This window comes from Myotis lucifugus, unplaced genomic scaffold (assembly GCF_000147115.1).
Source record: "Myotis lucifugus unplaced genomic scaffold, Myoluc2.0 scaffold_482, whole genome shotgun sequence".
Taxonomy (NCBI): domain Eukaryota; kingdom Metazoa; phylum Chordata; class Mammalia; order Chiroptera; family Vespertilionidae; genus Myotis; species Myotis lucifugus.
In genome coordinates this window covers 59,102-77,118 of record NW_005871530.1, presented here as the reverse complement: position 1 = coordinate 77,118, position 18,017 = coordinate 59,102, and the positions used below count along the sequence as shown (strand labels likewise).

The following is an 18,017-nucleotide window of genomic DNA, read 5'->3' as shown; positions in this document are numbered from 1 at the left end:
CTGTGCCAGAATTGACCATCTATGTCTGTTCCGAGTATAATTGCTACCCTTTCCCCTCAGTAAAAAGACAGTTAACTTTCCTGGGAGTGAGGCTGAAGGTCGACACGGGCCCTGGTGTGCCAAGGGCCCACCCCACCTGCCTGCCTCAGTGTCCCCACCGCGTGGGGGTGTCACGCTGAGGGGGGACCTCAGGAGGGCGCCACACACGGGCAGAGCCCCATCCTGTCTCCTCTGAACTGTCATTTCCGTCTCCTGTCAGGGCAGTGAGGACATAAAGGCTCCTGAAGCCTTGACTTTGGTAACAGGCCAGGCCAGTGCTGAGGCCGGGCTGTGAACCTGCAGCAGGGCAGACGGGAGGAGCATGGCTGGGGAGCCATCGCTGTCTCCCCTCTCAGACCTCCACCTCCTGTGGGCTGGCCACCTGCAGGGAGCCGGCCAGGCCACTCCCCCCCCCCCCCCCTCACAGCCAGCAGAACAGAACGTGGGGGTGGAAGTGAGCTGTCTGGATGCTGGGCCCGGCTCAGCTGTGCCAACTCACACCCCCTCTCTGTGCCGTAGTTTCCCCAGGTCATGAGGTGCCCCCTCCTGCCAGGCTGCCTACCTTGCTCTTAACCCCAAACAGCCGGTGACGGTAAAAGTGTCCCTGGTCTTTCTGGGTCAAGGTGGTGAACTGAACCCAACTCGGAAGCCTACTGAAACTACACAGGAGCGTGTTTAAGACAAACTCTGAGGATGAGGATGGGGAAGGAGCCCATAGCAGGGGCATTCTGCACCTAAGTGGAAACGGTGAGAGAGTCGTTTCTGGGGGATCCCCACTCCCTAAGAAAAGACCTAAGCCCCCCACAAAACAGCCCCATCTCATGATGCTGCTGGGAAGAGCTGACAAGCCCAGCCATGCACACGCTCAGAGCTCCCCTCCAGTCGGTGATGAAGAAAGACCACAGCTCTTTATCTCGAGCTGGCAGCCTGGGGTTCCTCGGCCTCAGAAGAAACCAGACAGACAGGTAGATGCATTTTGGGATTGAATAGGTCGTGTTCCAGCCACTTGATGTGTGGAAGCAAAATTGGCCTCACCCCGGTCAGATTTTAAAAACGAGTACATTGCCTACTGAGATAAACTAAAAATAAAGGTCAGCTTACTAGTTCTGGCCCCCAAAGTAAGGAAGAGGCAGAGCACGCCCCATAAGCCTGGACAACCTCCGCATCCTTCACCTTGCAGTACAGTTCTGCTATCTGGAGGTGTGTCAGACTCGGGATGTAAATCATGGGGCAGTTTCCTCCTCGGCAAACGTGCCCATCGGGGGAGGGCGTCCCGCGGAGGTGGAGTGAGGGACCAGCACCCTCCTCGCTGGAGAAAGCCACGGGTCAGGAGGGCCGTGCTAGCCGGACCGGCTTCCTTGTGCGACCACCCGGAGACGAGTCTCTGCAGAACTAGTACACGACCCGGGCCTCCGCGCTGGGCGGGACGACGCTCCCGCTGTTGCCTTAGAAACTGCTGCTGGCGCGCGGACGCTGGAACGCCGTTACCAAGGCGACGACTCGGCGACCAGAAACGAGCCTCTTGCAGCGCGCTGGGGGTGGGGCCTGCGCAGTGGGCCAGCTCTGATTGGTCGAAAGGGCAGGTCTCTCACCTCGCTTAGCCAATAGGATCCCTGTCCGTTTTGCACATGCGCAGGATTTTAACGGCCCATCTAGGCAGCTGGTGAGTTCTAAGACCCGGATACAAAAAGGACGGCCGCCAGTGAGGGAGGGGAGTCCCGCGAACTGAGCTGCTCTGCAGACTCCTCTCCCCGAGGACGGGAGCAGTTCGCAGGCGTAAAAAGCCTCTGACAATGAGCCTCCGCCAGCGGACGCCGCGCCCGTCCTTGCTTACGGAGGCTCATGGGAAATGTAGTCCATAAGGAGGTTGGTCCCTTCGGAGCAGGGGCCTGATTGGCCACAGCGACGTCACCAGGGCAACGAACGGGCGGGGCGTGGCCTTCAGCAAAAGGTAGGCGGGGCGTCGCGGTGCCGTTGACCGGAAGCGGCCTCCAGCGCCGGCGCGGTGGCGGCGGTGAGCGCGGGGGGCTGGGCTGCGCGCGGTTTCCCCACCTCCCGGGACCCGGCCCCTCCTCCCTGCGCTCGGGGGCGCCGCCGACCTCCCGCGCCTGTCCCGCCTCCTCCGGGAAGACCGCCTCCCATTTGCGGGAGACGAGCCCCGGAGGCTGGTCCCCGGGCCGGGCAGCCCCCGAGGTGGGCGAGTTTCTCAGTGTCCGGCTCGCGGCTCCGCGCTGCCCGGGGCTCCGTTCACACGCTCGGTCCAGGCTGCGCGCGGCGTACTCAGCGCGTTGTGGTCGGCGAGCACGGAGCCCCGCAGTCCAGCCTCGACCCCGGGCGCCGCGGGGGCCCCCCTGTACCCCGCCCCGCAGGACGCCCGCCTCCCCCCACGGGCCCTTCCCCTCCGACCCCGACCCCCTCCCGGTCCCGCTTCTCGGCTGCACCGCCTGACCCGGGACCGACCTCTCTCCGGCCCGTTGTCCCCAAAGGCTGGCGCTTTCCTGGATGCTCCACTGGGCAACCTGCTCCAAGCTCGTGGCCCGGGGTCGGCGCCCTGACCCTCCGTCTCTGCAGGTCCCTCTCGGCGGCTCCAGGAAGGCTCCCGGCGCGATCATGCCGTCCCCGCTGGGCCCCCCGCGCCCGCCCTCCGTGCGCCCCGCAGCCGCCCCGGAGGACCCCGAGGCCGCGCGCCTGCGCTTCCGGGGGTTCCGCTACCGGGAGGTGGCGGGTCCCCGGGAGGCCCTGGCTCAGCTCCGCGGGCTGTGCCGCCAGTGGCTGCGGCCCGAGTTGCACTCCAAGGAGCAGCTGCTGGAGCTGCTGGTGCTCGAGCAGTTCCTGGGCGCGCTGCCCCCCGAGATCCAGGCCTGGGTGCAGGGCCAGGGGCCGGGCAGCCCCGAGGAGGCCGCCGCCCTGGTGGAGGGGCTGCAGCGGGACCCCGGGCAGCTGCTGGGCTGGGTGAGTGTGGCCGGCCGGCCTCGTGGAGGGACAGACAGACGGAGGGAGACGGGAGCCCCCGGTGACCGGCCTCTCCCCTCAGATCACAGCCCAGGTCCTGAAGCGGGCGGTGCCCCCGGCGGCACAGAAGGCAGAGGACTCCCTGGCGAGTCTCCGCTCCTCAGAGAGAGGACAGCCCCTCAGGGCAGCCGCTGGGGAGGAGGGGCCGGAGGGTGCCCAGCTCGGGGGCTGCCGTGTGAAGAAGGAGCCTGAGGCCGAGGCGCAGGAGATGGGTGAGCGTGGGGGCTCCTGGCGGGAGTGTGGGCAGCCACAGCTGGGTGGGGACCCCGAGAGGCTGCAGAGCCGGCCCCCGAGAGGCAGGAGGATGGCTGTGTGCCCTGTGCCTGCTGGCGGAGGAGGGCGACAGCTGCAGATCAGGGGGCAGCCCTGACCCCCATCGGCCTCACTTCCTAGCCTCCACCAGCCCCCCAAATGCGGTCCAGTCCCAAGAGGGGCCAGTGGCACCTGGGGAACCGGACGCGGCCTCCTTCCACCCGCCCAGGATGCAGGTGAGCAGCCCCAGGTTTTCCAGGCTCCTTGGTCAGCCATGGTGGGCTCTTTGCTGCCCAGATTGGAGTCGGGATCAGATCTCCCTGCAGGACAGAGGGACAGACTGGTGTCTCTGCAGTTGGGGGGGTTTTAGAAACGTGGCTCAGAGTGATGGGAAGGTTCGGGGCTGGCCTCCTCACGGAGCAGTCAGTGGGGGGTTGCGGCCCGGGGATTTGCACCCCCGTGTGCAGGGGGGAGGGACAGCCCTGCCTCCCAGCCCCTCAGAGGTCAGTGGGAGGTTCCCCTGGGAACTGCCTGCAGCCCCTCTCTCCGCCGGTGTGGGGGCTCAGCGGGCCCTGCTGCCTGGAGTGTTTGCTCTGAGTGTGGGCAGCAGGCCCTGTCCGCGCCCCCTCCCTCCCCCCCTGCAACTTGCTCCTCAGCCGCTCCCCTCCACGTGCAGTGGAAGGACCAGCTCAGATGAGCTTGGAAGCTCCCTCCAGCCTGATGGCGCCGTAGGAAAGCGAGGCGGTGGCAGAGGCAGAGTTCAGGTCCTCACCTCCAGCCAGCACTGTCCCCACTGCGGCCCCCGTGGCTGCGGCCTGCCCTGTCACCACTATTTTTCCTCAGCCCAGCAAAGCCCCTCCCAGCGATGGGACTCTGGGAGCTGATAAGGGGACACCCCATGGGCCAGGAGTGCGTCCGGGGGTGGGAGGAACCCCAAAGCGCGCCTCTGTGCACACAGAGGACACAGCCCACCGCCCCGCCCATGCACGTCACCTGCACCTGCATCACGGCTCCCCCGGGTGCGGCTGCACCTTCTGTCCGAGCCCCCCTCAGCCAGGCGCCCACATCCGGTTGCCGTGACCCTGCACAGCTGTCCCGAGGAGGGTCTCCAGGGGAAGAGAAGAGGTGTCTGGAGGCCCCGGAGGCCCCTGGTTTTCTGCTTGGGGACACATGCTCAAGGCACAGGGTGGAGCGGGCTGGGCTGTCCCTGCCTCCCCACAGCCCAGGGGTCCTGAGCTCCGTCTGTCCGGCCAGAAGTGGGTGGGGCCGCTCCCTCCCTGTCCGGCTTCCCAGCCCTCACACCCCATCTCGGAGTCATCTGAGACTGTGATGGGGCGGGGGTCGCCGATGGAGCCTCGCAGTGACGGCCAACTCCGGGCAGGAGGAGTGGGTGCTGCTGGACCCGTCGCAGAAGGAGCTGTATTGGGACGCGATGCTGGAGAAGTACGGCTCCGTGGTCTCCCAGGGTGAGGACGGCGCCCACCCCCCGCTGCCGCACCCCGCGCGCCCCCAGCTGCCTGAACCCTGCGCGCCCCCCCACCCCCAGCTGCCCTGCACCCCGCCTCCCTGCGCGCCCCCAGCTGCCTGCACCCCGCCTTCTCTCCTCCTTCCCGAGGGGCGCCCCGGCCCCGCCCCACCCCGCCCCTCGGGGGAGCTGGGCTCTCACCCGCCCCGGCTCCCATCAGGGTTACCGCCTCCCCTGCCGGACCCGCGGGCCGAGTTGGAGCCGGGCTTGGAGCCGGGGTCGCCGAGCGCGGGGGCCGAGGGCCCGGGAAGCCTCCGCACGGGTGAGCGCAGTCCCGCCCCTGAGATGTGGGCACCAGACCCGACCCGGGCGGGCGGTGGCTGGTGTGGCGCCCACGCAGGGGGCCCAGGGGGAACGGGAACCGACGTCCCAGCGCCGGGGCCACCGGTGCCCGCCCGTCCTTCCCAGGAGCTGAGCGCGAGGACCCGTCGGTGCCGACGCCCCCGGAGCCCCCGGAGCCGGACGCCGCGCGCAGCAAGCCCTACACCTGCGAGCGGTGCGGCCGCGGCTTCGACTGGAAGTCGGTGCTCGTCATCCACCACCGCGCGCACCAGGGCGGCCCGGGCGCCCCGAGGCCGCTGCAGGGGCCCCGGCGCTACACGTGCGCCGAGTGCGGGCGCGGCTTCAGCTGGAAGTCGCAGCTCGTGATCCACCGCAAGAGCCACGCCACCCGCCAGCGCCACGTGTGCGGGGACTGCGGCCGCGGCTTCGACTGGAAATCCCAGCTGGTCATCCATCGGCGGGGCCACCGGCCCGGGGACCCGTGAGCGGGAGGCGGCGGCTCCCCTCCGGCCTCGGGGCCTCGGGGCCTGGACGCAGCCTGCTGGCCGCCGCCTGGAGGACCCGGGGGCAGCCGGGGGCGCAGGAGCGGGGCGAGTCCCCGGGAAGGTCCTTCCCCGAAAGCCACCGGCGCCGAAAGCCCGCTGCCCCTCCCTGACCTGGGGCCTGGGCAGCCGGGGTGACTCCCGGCTCCCTTCTCCCCACGGGTGACTGACGGAGGCTGACGGCGCTCCTGCCCCGGGACCTGCCAGCCCCGGTGAGATGCTCAGAAACCCCCTCCTCCCTCCGCCCTGGGCGGGGCCGGTCTCCCCTGGAAGATGCAGGAGCCCCGGAGGCAGGGCCGCTGTTGCCGGGGAGGGAGCCGCCCGCTCCCCGCGGCTGTGGGTTTGGGATGAATCCGCTTTCCCCGTCGGGAGGTTTCTGGCAGCGACCCTGGCCTCTGGCTTCTGCTGGTCAGACGGTCAGCGGCTCCTCCTCCCGCCCGGCAGCTGGGGCCACAGAGCCCCGAACCGAACTGTGAGCCGGCTCCGAGCTCCTGGTCCCGCCTTCCCTGCTCCCAGGCGGCCCCGGCTCCTCCGCCCTGCTGACCTTGGGCTCCGGAGTCCCAGCTTGAGCGGACACCGAGGGGACTTACTTTTTAAAAATTGACTTTAAAGAGAAGGGGACGGAGAGAGAGACATCAAGTTGCTGTGCCACTTACGGGTGCATTCACCGACTGGTTCCTGTGCCTGGGCTGGGGATCGAATCCAACCCTCCCCTGTCAGGGACAACACTCCACCAACTGAGCTACCGGTTAGAGCAGGGACTTCTTTTTTTTTTTTTTGTTTCCTGTGACACGCTTATTTATTTATTGCCTATCTCATGTTATAGAACATCTTGTTTAAGCTCTAAAGTTTGTTTTTTTTTTGTCTAAAGTTTTACATTTGTCTCCTTTTTCTCCAATTGACCCCACTGCCCCCAGCCATTCCCACCCTGGCCAGCCCCTACCGCCCCCGTGTCTGTGTCCATTGGTGATGCTGATGTGCATGCATACAAGCCCTTGGTTGCTCTCTAACACCCCTCCCCTGCCTGGGGATCTGTTCTTGTTCATCAGTTTATGTTGCTCATTATACCCCACACATGGGTGAGATCATGTGGTGTTTATCTTCCTCCGACTGGATTGTTTCACTCAGCATCGTGCTGCCCAGTCCCAGCAGGGCCTCCGTTAAGCACGAGTAGGAAGGGGCTCTGAGGACAAGTCCCTTCGGCCCGCTCAGCTGCAGGTCTGGTCTGTGCCCCCACAGCCCATGCAGTTGGTCAGCGGAGAGCAGGAGAGCGAAGGGCCAGCTGCCTGCTGCCCACGGAGACACAGCTGGGTTCCTTGGCAGGCATTCCGATGTTCCTCAGTGCACTTACTAGTTTCAACAAGGGTGGGGGCTCCAGACAACACACATTTGTTTCCTCATGACTGTGAAACAGCTTCACTGAGTTAAATCAAGGTGTAATCAGGGAAGGCCACTCCTGGAGGCTCTAGGGGGAAAATCCATTTTATTGCCTGTTTTCAAAAATCCTCACCAATTTTCCTATTGATTTTCAGAAAGAATGGAGGGGGGGGGGGCGGGAGAGGGAGACAGAGAGAAACATCAATGTGAGAGAGACACATTAATTGGTGTCTCCTACATGTGCCCCAATCGGGGCTGGAGATTCAATTGACCAGAATTGAACCTTCAACCCTTCAGTCCTCGGGCCAACGCTCTAACCACTGAGCTAAACTGGCAAGGGCCATTTTATCGCCTTTTCCAGCTTCAAGAGGCTGCCTCATCCCTTGGCCCTTTTCTTCCACCTGCAAAGCCAGCAGTGCTGGTGACGTCTCTCTTGTGCTGCGTCCCTCCAGCTCTGATCCTCCTGCCTTCTCCTTCGATCAGTGGTTCTCAGCCTTGGCTGCACATTAGAATCACCTGGGAATCTCTTTAAAATCCTAATTTCTGGGCCTCATCTTCCGGAAATTCTTTCTTTGTTACTAATATTGTGGCCCCACCCCATAACAAAGAAACAGAATTTCCATAGGAGGCCCAGAAATCAGGATTTTGAAAAGATTCCCAGTTGATTCTAATGTGCAGCCAAGGCTGAGAACCACAGCCTTAGACCCTTGCGGTTGCATTTAGCGCTCACCTGGTGAGTGGTCATCATCCCTGTCTCAGGATCCTGAGGCATCTCTTTCTGTCCTCACCTGATTCATCTACAGGATCCCTTTGGCATGTGAGTAACACCCACCGTTTCCAGGGATTAGGACATGCATGTCTTTGGAAGACATTACCTTCTCCAGCTACTTCCTACTTTGAAAATAAGGCGCATCTTTGTGGGGGATAGTGTCCAGGAAACAGGCTCACTCCACGAAGGAGCCCTCCCGGGGCCGGGTGTGGCTCAGTGGTTGAGCACCGACCTGTGAACCAGGTTGTCACGATTCCATGGTTCCATTCCAGGTCAGGGCACATGCCTGGGTTTCAGGCTGGATCCTCAGGGCAGGGCAGGAGGCAGCCAATCAATGATTCTGATCATCGATGTTGCTATTTCTCCCTCTCCCTTCCTCTCTCTGAAATTTCAAAACCACAAAATAAAAGGAAGGAGCCTCTGCAGCCTCTGACACATGCAGGGGCAGCGGGGTGCGACATGGCGACGGGGGGATGGCCTGGGCAGGGCAGGACCTGGCTGCAGCCCGGAGCTGGGAGCGGGCGGGGGCGCCTCCGCCACCCCCAGAATCCGAGGGCCTTCCGACCCGGGGCTCACACTGGGCCTGCGGCCGCGTCGGGCTGGAGATGGAGCGGTTACAGGTGGGCAAGCGGGCGAGATCCGCAGGGGGCGTGACGAGGACGGTGGGTCCCCGGTCCCTGGTGGGTCCAAGGTCCCTGATGGGCCTCAGGGGATTCCCGTGGCCCTGGGTGGTCGCTAGTCCCTCGTGGACCCCCTCGTTCCTGGTGGATTCTGACAGCAGCTCCGACTCCACATGCCAAGAGCGAGGAGCGTGGACGTCCGCTGGCCTCTGTCTGCAGCTCCCACAATGCTCCAGGCCACACTTCAGGACTGTGACGGCACTCCTTACGTCACCAAGACCTCATACGTCATAGAGGCCTCGACGTTCCCTGGCCTCTGCCCGCAGCTCCCACAATTCCCCGGGGAACACATTCAGACCTGGGGACCCTTTGGAGGCCTCTGCGCTGGGGGCTCCTTTCTCGTGACCTCTTGTCTGCAGCGCCCACTGCGCCCCGAGGGCACGTCCGGTTGCAGACACTGCAGACCCTGACCTCAGAGGCCTCTGTGCCCGCCCCTCTCCCCCCTTTTCTTCCTGCTCAACCTTCGAGCCTCAGTCCAGCGCCTGCACGCCTGCCCGGGCCGGTCGCCCTCATAGTTCGGCTCAGTTGGCTGAGTGTCTTCCCTGCACCTGAAGGTCGCTGGTTGGAGTCAGACACATGCCCGGGTTGGGGTTAGGTGCCGGTTGGGGTGCATGCGGGAGGCAACCGATTGATCTCTCTCTCTCCCTTCCTCTCTCTCTGAAACCAATAAAAACATTTTAAAAAGAAAGAGGCTTCCAAAACGAGAGGAAACTAGCGTTTATTTGAAAATTAGGCCGGGGAGGGTGGATAACTATTCCTGAAGTACTGATTCAGGCAGATGCCCAAGAGTGTTCTGATCAGGAGACAGAGGCCAGGGAAATTCGTGAGAAAGGGCAGGGGCACAATTACATCCATAGACGGAAGGCAGCGCTGTTGCTTTTCACTTTTCAGTTCCGTAGCCACCAGTCCACTGGTCGTAATGCTTTCTTGTTATTCCTGCAAACAGCTCTTCAGGACACAAGGTCGATCAGGCCCCGTCTTCACAGTCAAAAGGCTTGAGACGTGAGACCTGCACGGTCGCTCCTCTGGCACAGCAGCTGCAGCTCGATTGCAAAGTGCTCCCGTTTATTATTGCTTTTTGGCAGCGGCCAGCGTTGGCCTGGCCCCTTCACGTGCCCCGTCACCGGCCAGCCGTTCAGAGTTTCCAGGTGCCCTCGCAGACGGCCCGGTACGTGTCCTGTGTCAGCGGCCGGAAGGTCTGGGCCTGGCCGTCCAGCACGAACAGCGAGTCCGCGATGGCGCCCACGTCGAAGCCCTCACGCACCAGCCGGGACTTGACCAGTTTGAAGGTGTTGGTGATCTCCAGGGTGTCCTGCAGGGGCGGGACTGCAACTCCACCCGCGACTCCCACGGCCACAACCTCCCGCCTCCCAGCCACGGGTCCCCCCGCCCCCCAGCTCACCTGGATGCGGATGAAATGGGGGACCGCGTAGGCCGGGAGCCACGTGCGGACGTGTTGGTACAGCTTCTGCCCGTCGAAGGCACGGCCGGGGGCCAGCTGCACAGCGGCCATGCCCACCTTGCCCTCACACCCTGGAAGCGCACACGCCAGGCACGCTCAGCTCCCCCCGCGCTCGCATCAGGACAGCGCACCTCCACCCGCACCGCACCGCTGCTGCCGGTTTAGATGAGGGGCGCCCTCCGCACCTGGCACGGACACGCCGTAGACGTTCACCTGCTGCAGGAAGTCCACGAGTGACAGCACGCCCTCCACCTCCCGCGTGGACACGTTCTCACCCTTCCATCTGCGGGTGGGAGCAGGTGCTTGAGAGCACGCCCCTGGTGACGAGGGGGCACCGCCCCTTGACCACCAAGCCCCGCCCCCAGGATACGAAAACCCCGCCTCTTTACTCGGCCTCCCTGTAGGATCTGAAAGCCCCGGTAGCCCCGCCTCCTAACCCCGCCCCGAAGCCCCGCCCCTGAATCTGAAAGCCCCGCCTCTTTACTCGGCCTCCCTGTAGGATCTGAAAGCCCTGGTGGCCCCGCCCCCAAACCCCGCCCCCGGAATCTGAAAGCCCGGCCTCCCTATAGGATCTGAAAGCCCCGGTGGCCCCGCCCCTGAAATCTGAAAGCCCCGCCTCTTGGCCTCCCTATAGGATCTGAAAGCCCTGGTGGCCCCGCCCCCTAAGCTCCGCCCATGGAATCTGAAAGCCCAGGGCCCCGCCTCCAAGCTCCGCCCCAGAAGCTCCGCCTCCCTCTAGGATTGGAAAGTCCCGATGGCCCCGCCCCTAAGCCCCGCCCCTGTAATCTGAAAGCCCCGGGGCCCCGCCCCGAAGCCCCGCCCCCGAAGCCCCGCCCAGCACCGGTAGGTGTCCCCGAGGCGGTCGTGGAAGTAGAGGAAGCCTTCGCGGTCCACGGACAGCACGTCCCCGGTGTTGTAGTAAATGTCGTCCGCGCGCCGCACCTTCCGCACCAGCTTCCGTTCCGACAGCTCGCGGGGCCCGCGGTAGCCCAGGAAGGGGTTGCGGCCCAGCACCCGGGTCAGCAGCAGCCCGGGCTCCCCTGGGCGGGAGCGGGAGCGGGAGGCGGGCGTGAACCGGGACAGGCCTCTCGGAGCCCACGGCCCGCGCCCGAGAGTCCAACAAGGTGGACTCCACCTTCCGGACCCTCAGAGGGGAGACACCCAGCGATGGAGACGGGGAGATCGGAATCGGGGAGACAGACCCAGGGACAGGGAGACGGAGAGGAGGGACAGACGGAGAGAGAGGGTGGCATGGGGAGCCCATTAAACATGGGAAAAGGAAAAAAACTAAAAAATAAAATAAGGTAAAATTAAATTAATAAAATAAAACAATGCCGTGACTGGTTTGGCTCAGTGGATAGAACGTCGGCCTGCGGACTGAAAGGTCCCGGGTTCGATTCCGGTCAAGGACATGTACCTTGTTTGCGGGCACATCCCCAGTAGGGAGTGTGCAGGAAGCAGCTGATCGATGTTTCTAACTCTCTATTCCTCTCCCTTCCTCTCTGTAAAAAATCAATAAAATATATTTTTAAAAAATAAAATAAAATAAAACAAATAGGAAAAGGATGCCCGGCCGGCGTGGCTCAATGATTGAACCAGGAGGTCAGGGTTCGATTCCCGGTCGGGGCACCTGCCCGGGTTGTGGGCTCGATCCCCAGTGTGGGGCCTGCAGGGGGCAGCGGGTCAGTGATTCTCATCATTGATGTTCCTCTCTCTCTCTGCCTCCCTCTCTGAAATCAATAAAAATATGTTTAAAACTAGGAAAAGCATAACAAGGGATGGTTGAGGAATGGAGACAAATGGTGGGGATAGAAGCGGGTGTGGCCAGGAGAGAAGACCCCCCGAGGGGAAGGTGGGGGAGGTGGGTGCCTGGGAGGCGGAGAGAACGGGCCCCGCGGGCACCCGGAGGCTCAGCAGAGAGAGGCTGCGGCCGGGGTGCCCGTGAGAACCGAGAGCTGAGAGGCCGGGGGCCCCGGACAGTGGCCGGACGACGGACGGATGGGGACCCAGGGTCGGGTGAGAGCTGCAGACACCCCCGCCCAGCACGACCTCCGGCCGCGGAGGAGACGGGTCCCCGCTTCCCAGGAGGGTCCCCCGGTACCTGGCCCCACGGGCACGCAGAAGCCCGCTCGGTCCCGCACGGGCTCCGCCGCCTCCGTGTCGAACTGCACGAGCTCGAAGGGGGACAGCGCCTGCGGTGGGGGGGGGGCGTCAGGGGCTCTGGGCGCTCAGCTCCCCGCGGGGTCCGGGCCGCCCCGACCCACTCACGCGGAGGAGGCAGCTGGTCTTGCCCACGGCCCCGCGGCGCCCGGGGTAGTTGACGAAGCCGGTGTTGCCTTCCGTGGAGCCGTAGACTTCGAAGATCCGAATGGGCCCGAAGCGTCGCTGGAAGGCCTCCCACACGTCCGCGCGGAGCCCGTTGCCAAACGCCAGGCGGACGGTGTGCGTCCGGTCCTCTGGTCGCTGCAGAGATGCCCCAGGAGGGTCAGGAGGAGGTGCCCTCGGTCGGTGGGGGGTGCCCTGGGCCTTCCCTGGGCGCTATCTCTGGGCCTTACCTGAGGAGTCACCTGGGAGGTATATGCCCAGGGGACCTACCAGGGGTGCTCACTTGGGATTCGATATCTGGCATCTGTACTTGGAGGATTACCTGCAGATACTACCTGGGGGCCTCACCTGGAGGGATGCCTAGGGTAACTGACTGGAGGCCTCACCTGGGGTCTCATGTGGGGATAGACACCTGGAGCTGTAGCTGGAGGCGTTCGTTCGGGGCCTTTACCTGGAGGTAACCTGGGGGTGATTTGAAATCTTGGGGGGTTACAAGGGGCCTTACTCGGGGGCGTTACCTGGGGACCTTGCCTGGAGATAGTTACGGGGTAACTCATTGTACGGATGAGGCTGCGCCCCTCTAATGGGTTTTCCCTGAGCCGCACTGTGTTCTAGGCACTTTGCACGTTTAGTTCTCACAATATCCCCTCGGATGTTACCCCCGATTTCCAAACGAGGACCCTGAAGCTGAGAGCGGTGAAGTCAGCTGCTCAAGGCAGCTCAGGGGATCATCCAAGAAGCCAGGATTGGGTGATCATTGTACGTGGCTCTGGTCTGGGATGTGTTACCTGAGCGACTGGCTTGAGTCCTGTACCCGAATATACCTGAGACCTTTACCTGGTGTGACAGCTGCAATTTAAATTATATCTTTATTTATTTCAGAGAAGAAGGGAGAGGGAGAGAGAGAGAGAAACAGAAACATCACTGATGAGAGAGAATCATTGATCAGCTGCCTTCTGCAGGTGGGCATGTGCCCTGACTGGTGACCTCCTGGTTCATAGGTCAAGTCTCAACCACTGAACCATGTTTTGTTTTTGGTTAATCCTTACCTGAGGAGGATATTTTTTCCATTGCCTTTCAGAGAGAATGGAAGGGAGAGAAGGGGAGAAAGAAAGAGAGAGGAGAGAGAGAAATATTGACGTGAGAGAGACACATTGATTGGGAGACACATTGATTGGTTGCCTCCCGCACGTGCCAGGACCTGCAACCCCACGTCCGTGCCTTTGACTGGGAGTCGAACCCGCAACCCTTCAGTGCATGGGCCAACGCTCTAACCACCGGTCGACGCTGCCCAGGGTGACAGCTGTGGTTTTACACCGACGGTGTTCACCTGGAGCCCTCGCCAGGCGCCTCACCTGGGGAGCGTTGCACAGGTACCGCAGAACCTCGCCCACATACTGGATCACAGTCACTCGGTGCCGTCGACAGTCCTCCCAGAAGCAGGAGGCGGAGAACTTGGGGGCCAGGACACAGGTGGCTCCTGGGAGGGGGGAGAGGAACGGGTTCAGGCCCTGCTTCCAGCCTCCGTGAGAAGCTGCCTTGATCGGTGGGTGGCCCCTGAAGCACAGGGTGATCCCGGGCTCCTCCCTGGTCCAGCCAGGCATAGGCGGGCTGGGCCTGGGTTCAGATCCTGCTGCCAGAATGTGTGGGAAGCTTGGTGCCCAACCCAGTGCGCACGGCTCAATAAAGGCTGTGAGCATCAGTTGTTCTTGATTATGATAAATACTAGAGGCCTGGTGCACGAATTCGTGCACCAGTGGGATCCCTCGGCCTGGTCTGTGGAATCAGGTCGAAACCGGCTCTCTGACATCCCCCAAGGGGTCCCAGATTGCAAGAGGGCACAGGCCAGGCTGAGGGACCCCACCGGTGCATAATTGGGGCCGGGGAGGAACCACAGGAGGGCTACAGGGTGTGCCCGGCCCCATCTTGCCCAGTCCAGATCAGGGCTGGCCGGCCGGGGAGGGACTTGGGAGGTTGGCCAGCCAGAAAGGAACCGCAGGAGGGCTCCAGCACGTGTCCAGCCCGTCTCACTCAGTCACAAAAGCTAACCTACTGCTCAGAGCGTCTTCCCCCTTGTAGTCAGTGCACATCATAGCAACTGGTCGACCGGTCACCTGTCTGCCCCCTGGTGGTCATTGTACATCACAGCGAGCAGTTGAGCGGCCTTACCATATCATTAGCATATTATGCTTTGATTGGTTGAATGGTCGACCGGACACTTAGCATATTAGGCTTTTATTATATAGGATTTTATGAATGTTTCTCAGAGCAGATGGATAGGTGGGTAGATAGGTAGATGGAAAATTAAGTGGGTGGGTGTTTGGAAGGGCGCTCACATGGGTTAATTATCCCTGCACCCAAAGATCTCTTGTGAGCTTGGTTAGTGGCAGTGGTGTCTTCTTTGACGCTGTGTTTTTGACAGGGAGGTAACATATAGAAGGGGTGCTGGGTCCTTGGAAAGGACACCCCCCAGGTTCCTGCCAAGAATTATTTATTTATTTTTAACCTTCACCTGAGGATATTTTTTCCATTGGTTTTGAGAGAGAGAGGAAGAGAGAGGGACAGACAGACAGAAACAGAGACGACATAGGGCCCCGGCCCGGGGAGGAGCCTACAACTGAGGTACCTGCCCTTGACCAGAATTGAACCCGGGACCCTTTGGTCCCCAGGTCGATACTCTATGCACTGAGCCAAACCGGCTAGGGCTCGCCAGGAATACTTTAGCTGAAGGCCCCGGCTGGGTAGCTGACTTGGTTAGAGCGTCGTCCCAGTAGGCCAAGCGTGACTTGGTTAGAGCGTTGTCCCAGTAGGCCAAGCGTGAGGGTTTGATCCTCGGTCAGGACACACAAGAATCAACCAGTGAATGCATAAATAAGTGGAACAACAATCTCTCTCTCTCTCTCTCTCTCTCTCTCTCTTTCTTTCTCTCAAGAAAAACAAAGAACAAAAGAGTAGTTGAACTGAATGTACCAACAGCTCTAGAGGGAATTTCCAGTCTAACTGGTCACAGAGGAACAGAGACCAATGAGGAGACTAGCAATAAAAAGACAATTTGGTAATTGGGGAAATCTGAACAGGAAGTGCACATCAGGTGATACGGGAGTTGCTGTTCACTTAAGTCCTTGTATGTTAGAGATTCCTACTGCAATAGTTACAAGGGAAACGATTTGTTCTAAAATAATCCAGAAGGAGAGAAGTGCATATGAAATAAAACTGGCAACATGGTAATTGTGGAGGCTGGGTGAGTACACTGGGGACTTCATCAAACTCTTTGCTCTACTCTTGTGTATGTTTGAAATTGCGCATGATCTAAAAAAATACACAAAACAACCTTTTAAGCCCTAACTGAATAGCTCAGGTGGTTAGAGCGTCATCCTGATAGCTCAAGGTTGACGGCTGGATTCCCAGTCAGGGCACAGACAAGAAGCAACCAATGAATGCATAAGTAAGTGGAACAACAAATCAATGCTTTGCCGTGGCTGGTGTGGCTCAGTGGATGGAGCGTTGGCCTGCGGACTGAAGGGTCCCAGGTTCAATTCCCATCAAGGGCATGTACCTTGGTTGCGGGCACATCCCCAGTGGAGGGTGTGCAGGAGGCAGCTGATCGATGATTCTCTCTCATTGATGTTTCTAACTCTCTCTCCCTCTCCCTTCCTCTCTGTAAAAAATCAATAAAATATATATATATATTTTTAATATATTTTATTGATTTTTTACAGAGAGGAAGGGAGAGAGATAGAGAGTTAGAAACATCGATGAGAGAGACATCGATCAGCTGCCTCCTGCACATCTCCTACTGGGGATGTGCTCGCAACCCAGGTACATGCCCTTGACCGGAATCGAACCTGGGACCTTTCAGTCCGCAGGCCGACGCTCTATCCACTGAGCCAAACCGGTTTCGGCAATATTTTTAAAAAACACAAAAGCATGACCATGGAAAGGCCCCAGGTGGCTTCCTAGTCAGGTGTCCACGGAGGCGGCCAGAGCAGTGTTTGCTGGGCACACCCTCACTGACACGAGACCTCACACAGCTCTGCCACCTCCTGACCACAACACAGCCCTGGGGAACCACCCGGGAGCCCGCCCCTCTGTCCAGGGGTCCTGGGGGTCCCTGCCGTATGCTCCTTGTCCCAGGTGAGTACCCAGGGTGCTGGGCGACCTGTGAGGCCTTGTCACCCCGACACCCAGCCTGCACCCCCGGGCACAGGAGGCGTCCCCAGGGGAGGGCTTACCGAGCTCCAGGCAGCCGAGCACCCCGAGGACCAGGCCCATTGCGTGGTACAGGGGCAGGACGGAGTAGACCACGTCGTCAGCCGTGACCCCGCTCAGGGACAGCATCCTGATCATCTGCAGCACCCGCTCGTGCGTGAGGATGGCCGGCTTCGGGAGCCCTGGGGGATGGAGAGTGGGAGGGTGGGGGGCGGGCAGGGCTGGGTCTCCATGGGGGTGGGGTGGGTTCAAGGAGGTCTGGTTGGGTTTGGGGTTCAGAGGTCGAATCCCAGAGCTCCATTAGGGCCTCAGCGGCTGCCCGCTAGGAAAAGGCAAGATTCTGGCCCTGATCCCTCCCATGACATTTCGGGGCAGAGTCCAGGGCACATGTCCCCATCGAAGCGCAGCCTGTGTTTTGGAGGCTGGGCTGGGGGTCAGGTCAGGGTGAGAGGTCAGAGGTTGGTTGGGGCGAGGGCTGCCGGGTGCCCTCACCGGTGGTCCCCGAGGTGTAGATGAACAGGGCAGGGCTCTTCCGTGTGATGCCCGCGCGCAGGTCAGCGGGCACGGGGTCCAGGGGCGCGGCGTCCAGCGCGGGCTCCAGCGCCTCCACCCCCGGCGTCGGGGAGGTGAGGCCGAGGTAGAAGCAGCGCACGTGCTCCGCCTGCAGCTGCGGGAGGATCTCCTCCAGGTTCTCGCGGAGGTCTGCAGGGACGGACCGGAGGGGAACCTGAGGCAAGGCCCCCCTTCCAGGTGGCGAGGGGAAACCCGAGGCCGCAGAGGGTGCAGCCGGCAGAGGGCGCTTCTGCACTTTTGTAAAGAACCGCATGGCCCGACCGGTGTGGCTCAGTGGATAGAGCACCGGCCTGCGGACCGAAGGGTCCGGGTTCGATTCCCGTCAAGGGCAGGTACCCTGGTTGCGGGCTCCTCCCTGGCCGGACCCTGGTCAAGGCACGTGCAGGAGGCAACCAATCTCCTCCACTCTCCCTAAAAATCAATGGGAAAAATATCCTCCGATGAAGATTATAAAAAAAGGTTAGTGTTGGCAAAAAGGATTGAAATAGCCACGGCGCAGAAGAAGGAGCCCAGCCGGCATGGCTCGGTGGTTGAGCGTTGACCTGACCTATGAACCAGGAGGTCACGGTTAGATTCCCGGTCAAGGGCACCTGCCCGGGTTGTGGGCTCCACCCCCAGTTTGGAGCGTGCAGGAGGCGGCCGATCCATGATTCTCTCTCATGGATGTTTCTCTCTCCCTCTCCCTTCCTCTCTGAGATCAATAAAAATATTTTTTTAAAAAAGAAAAAAAAAAAAGGAAAAAGCAGCCCTGACCGGTGTGGCTCAGTGGATAGAGCGTCGGCCTGTGGACTGAAGGGTCCCGGGTTCGATTCCGGCCAAGGGCATGTACCTTGGTTGCGGGCACATCCCCAGTAGCAGGTGTTCAGGAGGCAGCTGATCGATGTTTCTCATCGATGTTTCTAACTCTCTATCCCTCTCCCTTCCTCTTTGTAAAAAAATCAATAAAATACTTAAAAAAAAAAAAAGGAAA

General features: G+C 61.2%; 3 protein-coding genes across 7 annotated transcripts in view; 2 read left to right on the top strand and 1 right to left on the bottom strand.

The window, feature by feature from the left end:
- Positions 1-334, top strand: part of ZNF324 (zinc finger protein 324) — a 3,111-nt gene extending 2,777 nt beyond the window's left edge. The window contains exon 4 of the mRNA XM_006103385.3: positions 265-334. Within this exon, the coding sequence (XP_006103447.1) occupies positions 265-334 (70 nt within the window). The remainder of the gene's footprint in view (positions 1-264) is intronic.
- Positions 335-2,004: 1,670 nt separating this feature from the next.
- ZNF446 (zinc finger protein 446) lies at positions 2,005-6,451 on the top strand. Of its 5 annotated transcripts, none has more exons than XM_023744689.1 (7): positions 2,005-2,053; positions 2,526-2,991; positions 3,074-3,263; positions 3,455-3,539; positions 4,685-4,746; positions 4,989-5,090; positions 5,237-6,451. In XM_023744689.1, the coding sequence occupies exons 2-7, from the start codon at positions 2,542-2,544 to the stop codon at positions 5,593-5,595; spliced, it is 1,248 nt and encodes a 415-aa protein (XP_023600457.1). In that variant the 5' UTR covers positions 2,005-2,053; positions 2,526-2,541; the 3' UTR covers positions 5,596-6,451. The 5 variants fall into 5 exon arrangements, with proteins under 5 accessions (XP_023600457.1, XP_014301270.1, XP_023600458.1 ...); XM_014445784.2 differs by having other exon boundaries at positions 3,445-3,539; positions 4,685-4,769; XM_023744690.1 differs by having other exon boundaries at positions 4,685-4,769; positions 5,237-5,585.
- A 2,728-nt stretch (positions 6,452-9,179) lies between these two features.
- Positions 9,180-17,315, bottom strand: SLC27A5 (solute carrier family 27 member 5). Its single transcript, XM_006103366.3, has 9 exons — positions 16,967-17,315; positions 16,498-16,656; positions 13,621-13,745; positions 12,209-12,403; positions 12,042-12,132; positions 10,782-10,980; positions 10,126-10,223; positions 9,881-10,011; positions 9,180-9,790 (listed from the first exon to the last, which is right to left on the bottom strand). Exons 1-9 carry the CDS (start codon positions 17,298-17,300, stop codon positions 9,614-9,616), a joined length of 1,509 nt encoding a protein of 502 aa, XP_006103428.1. The 5' UTR covers positions 17,301-17,315; the 3' UTR covers positions 9,180-9,613.
- Between the last annotated feature and the right edge of the window lie 702 nt (positions 17,316-18,017).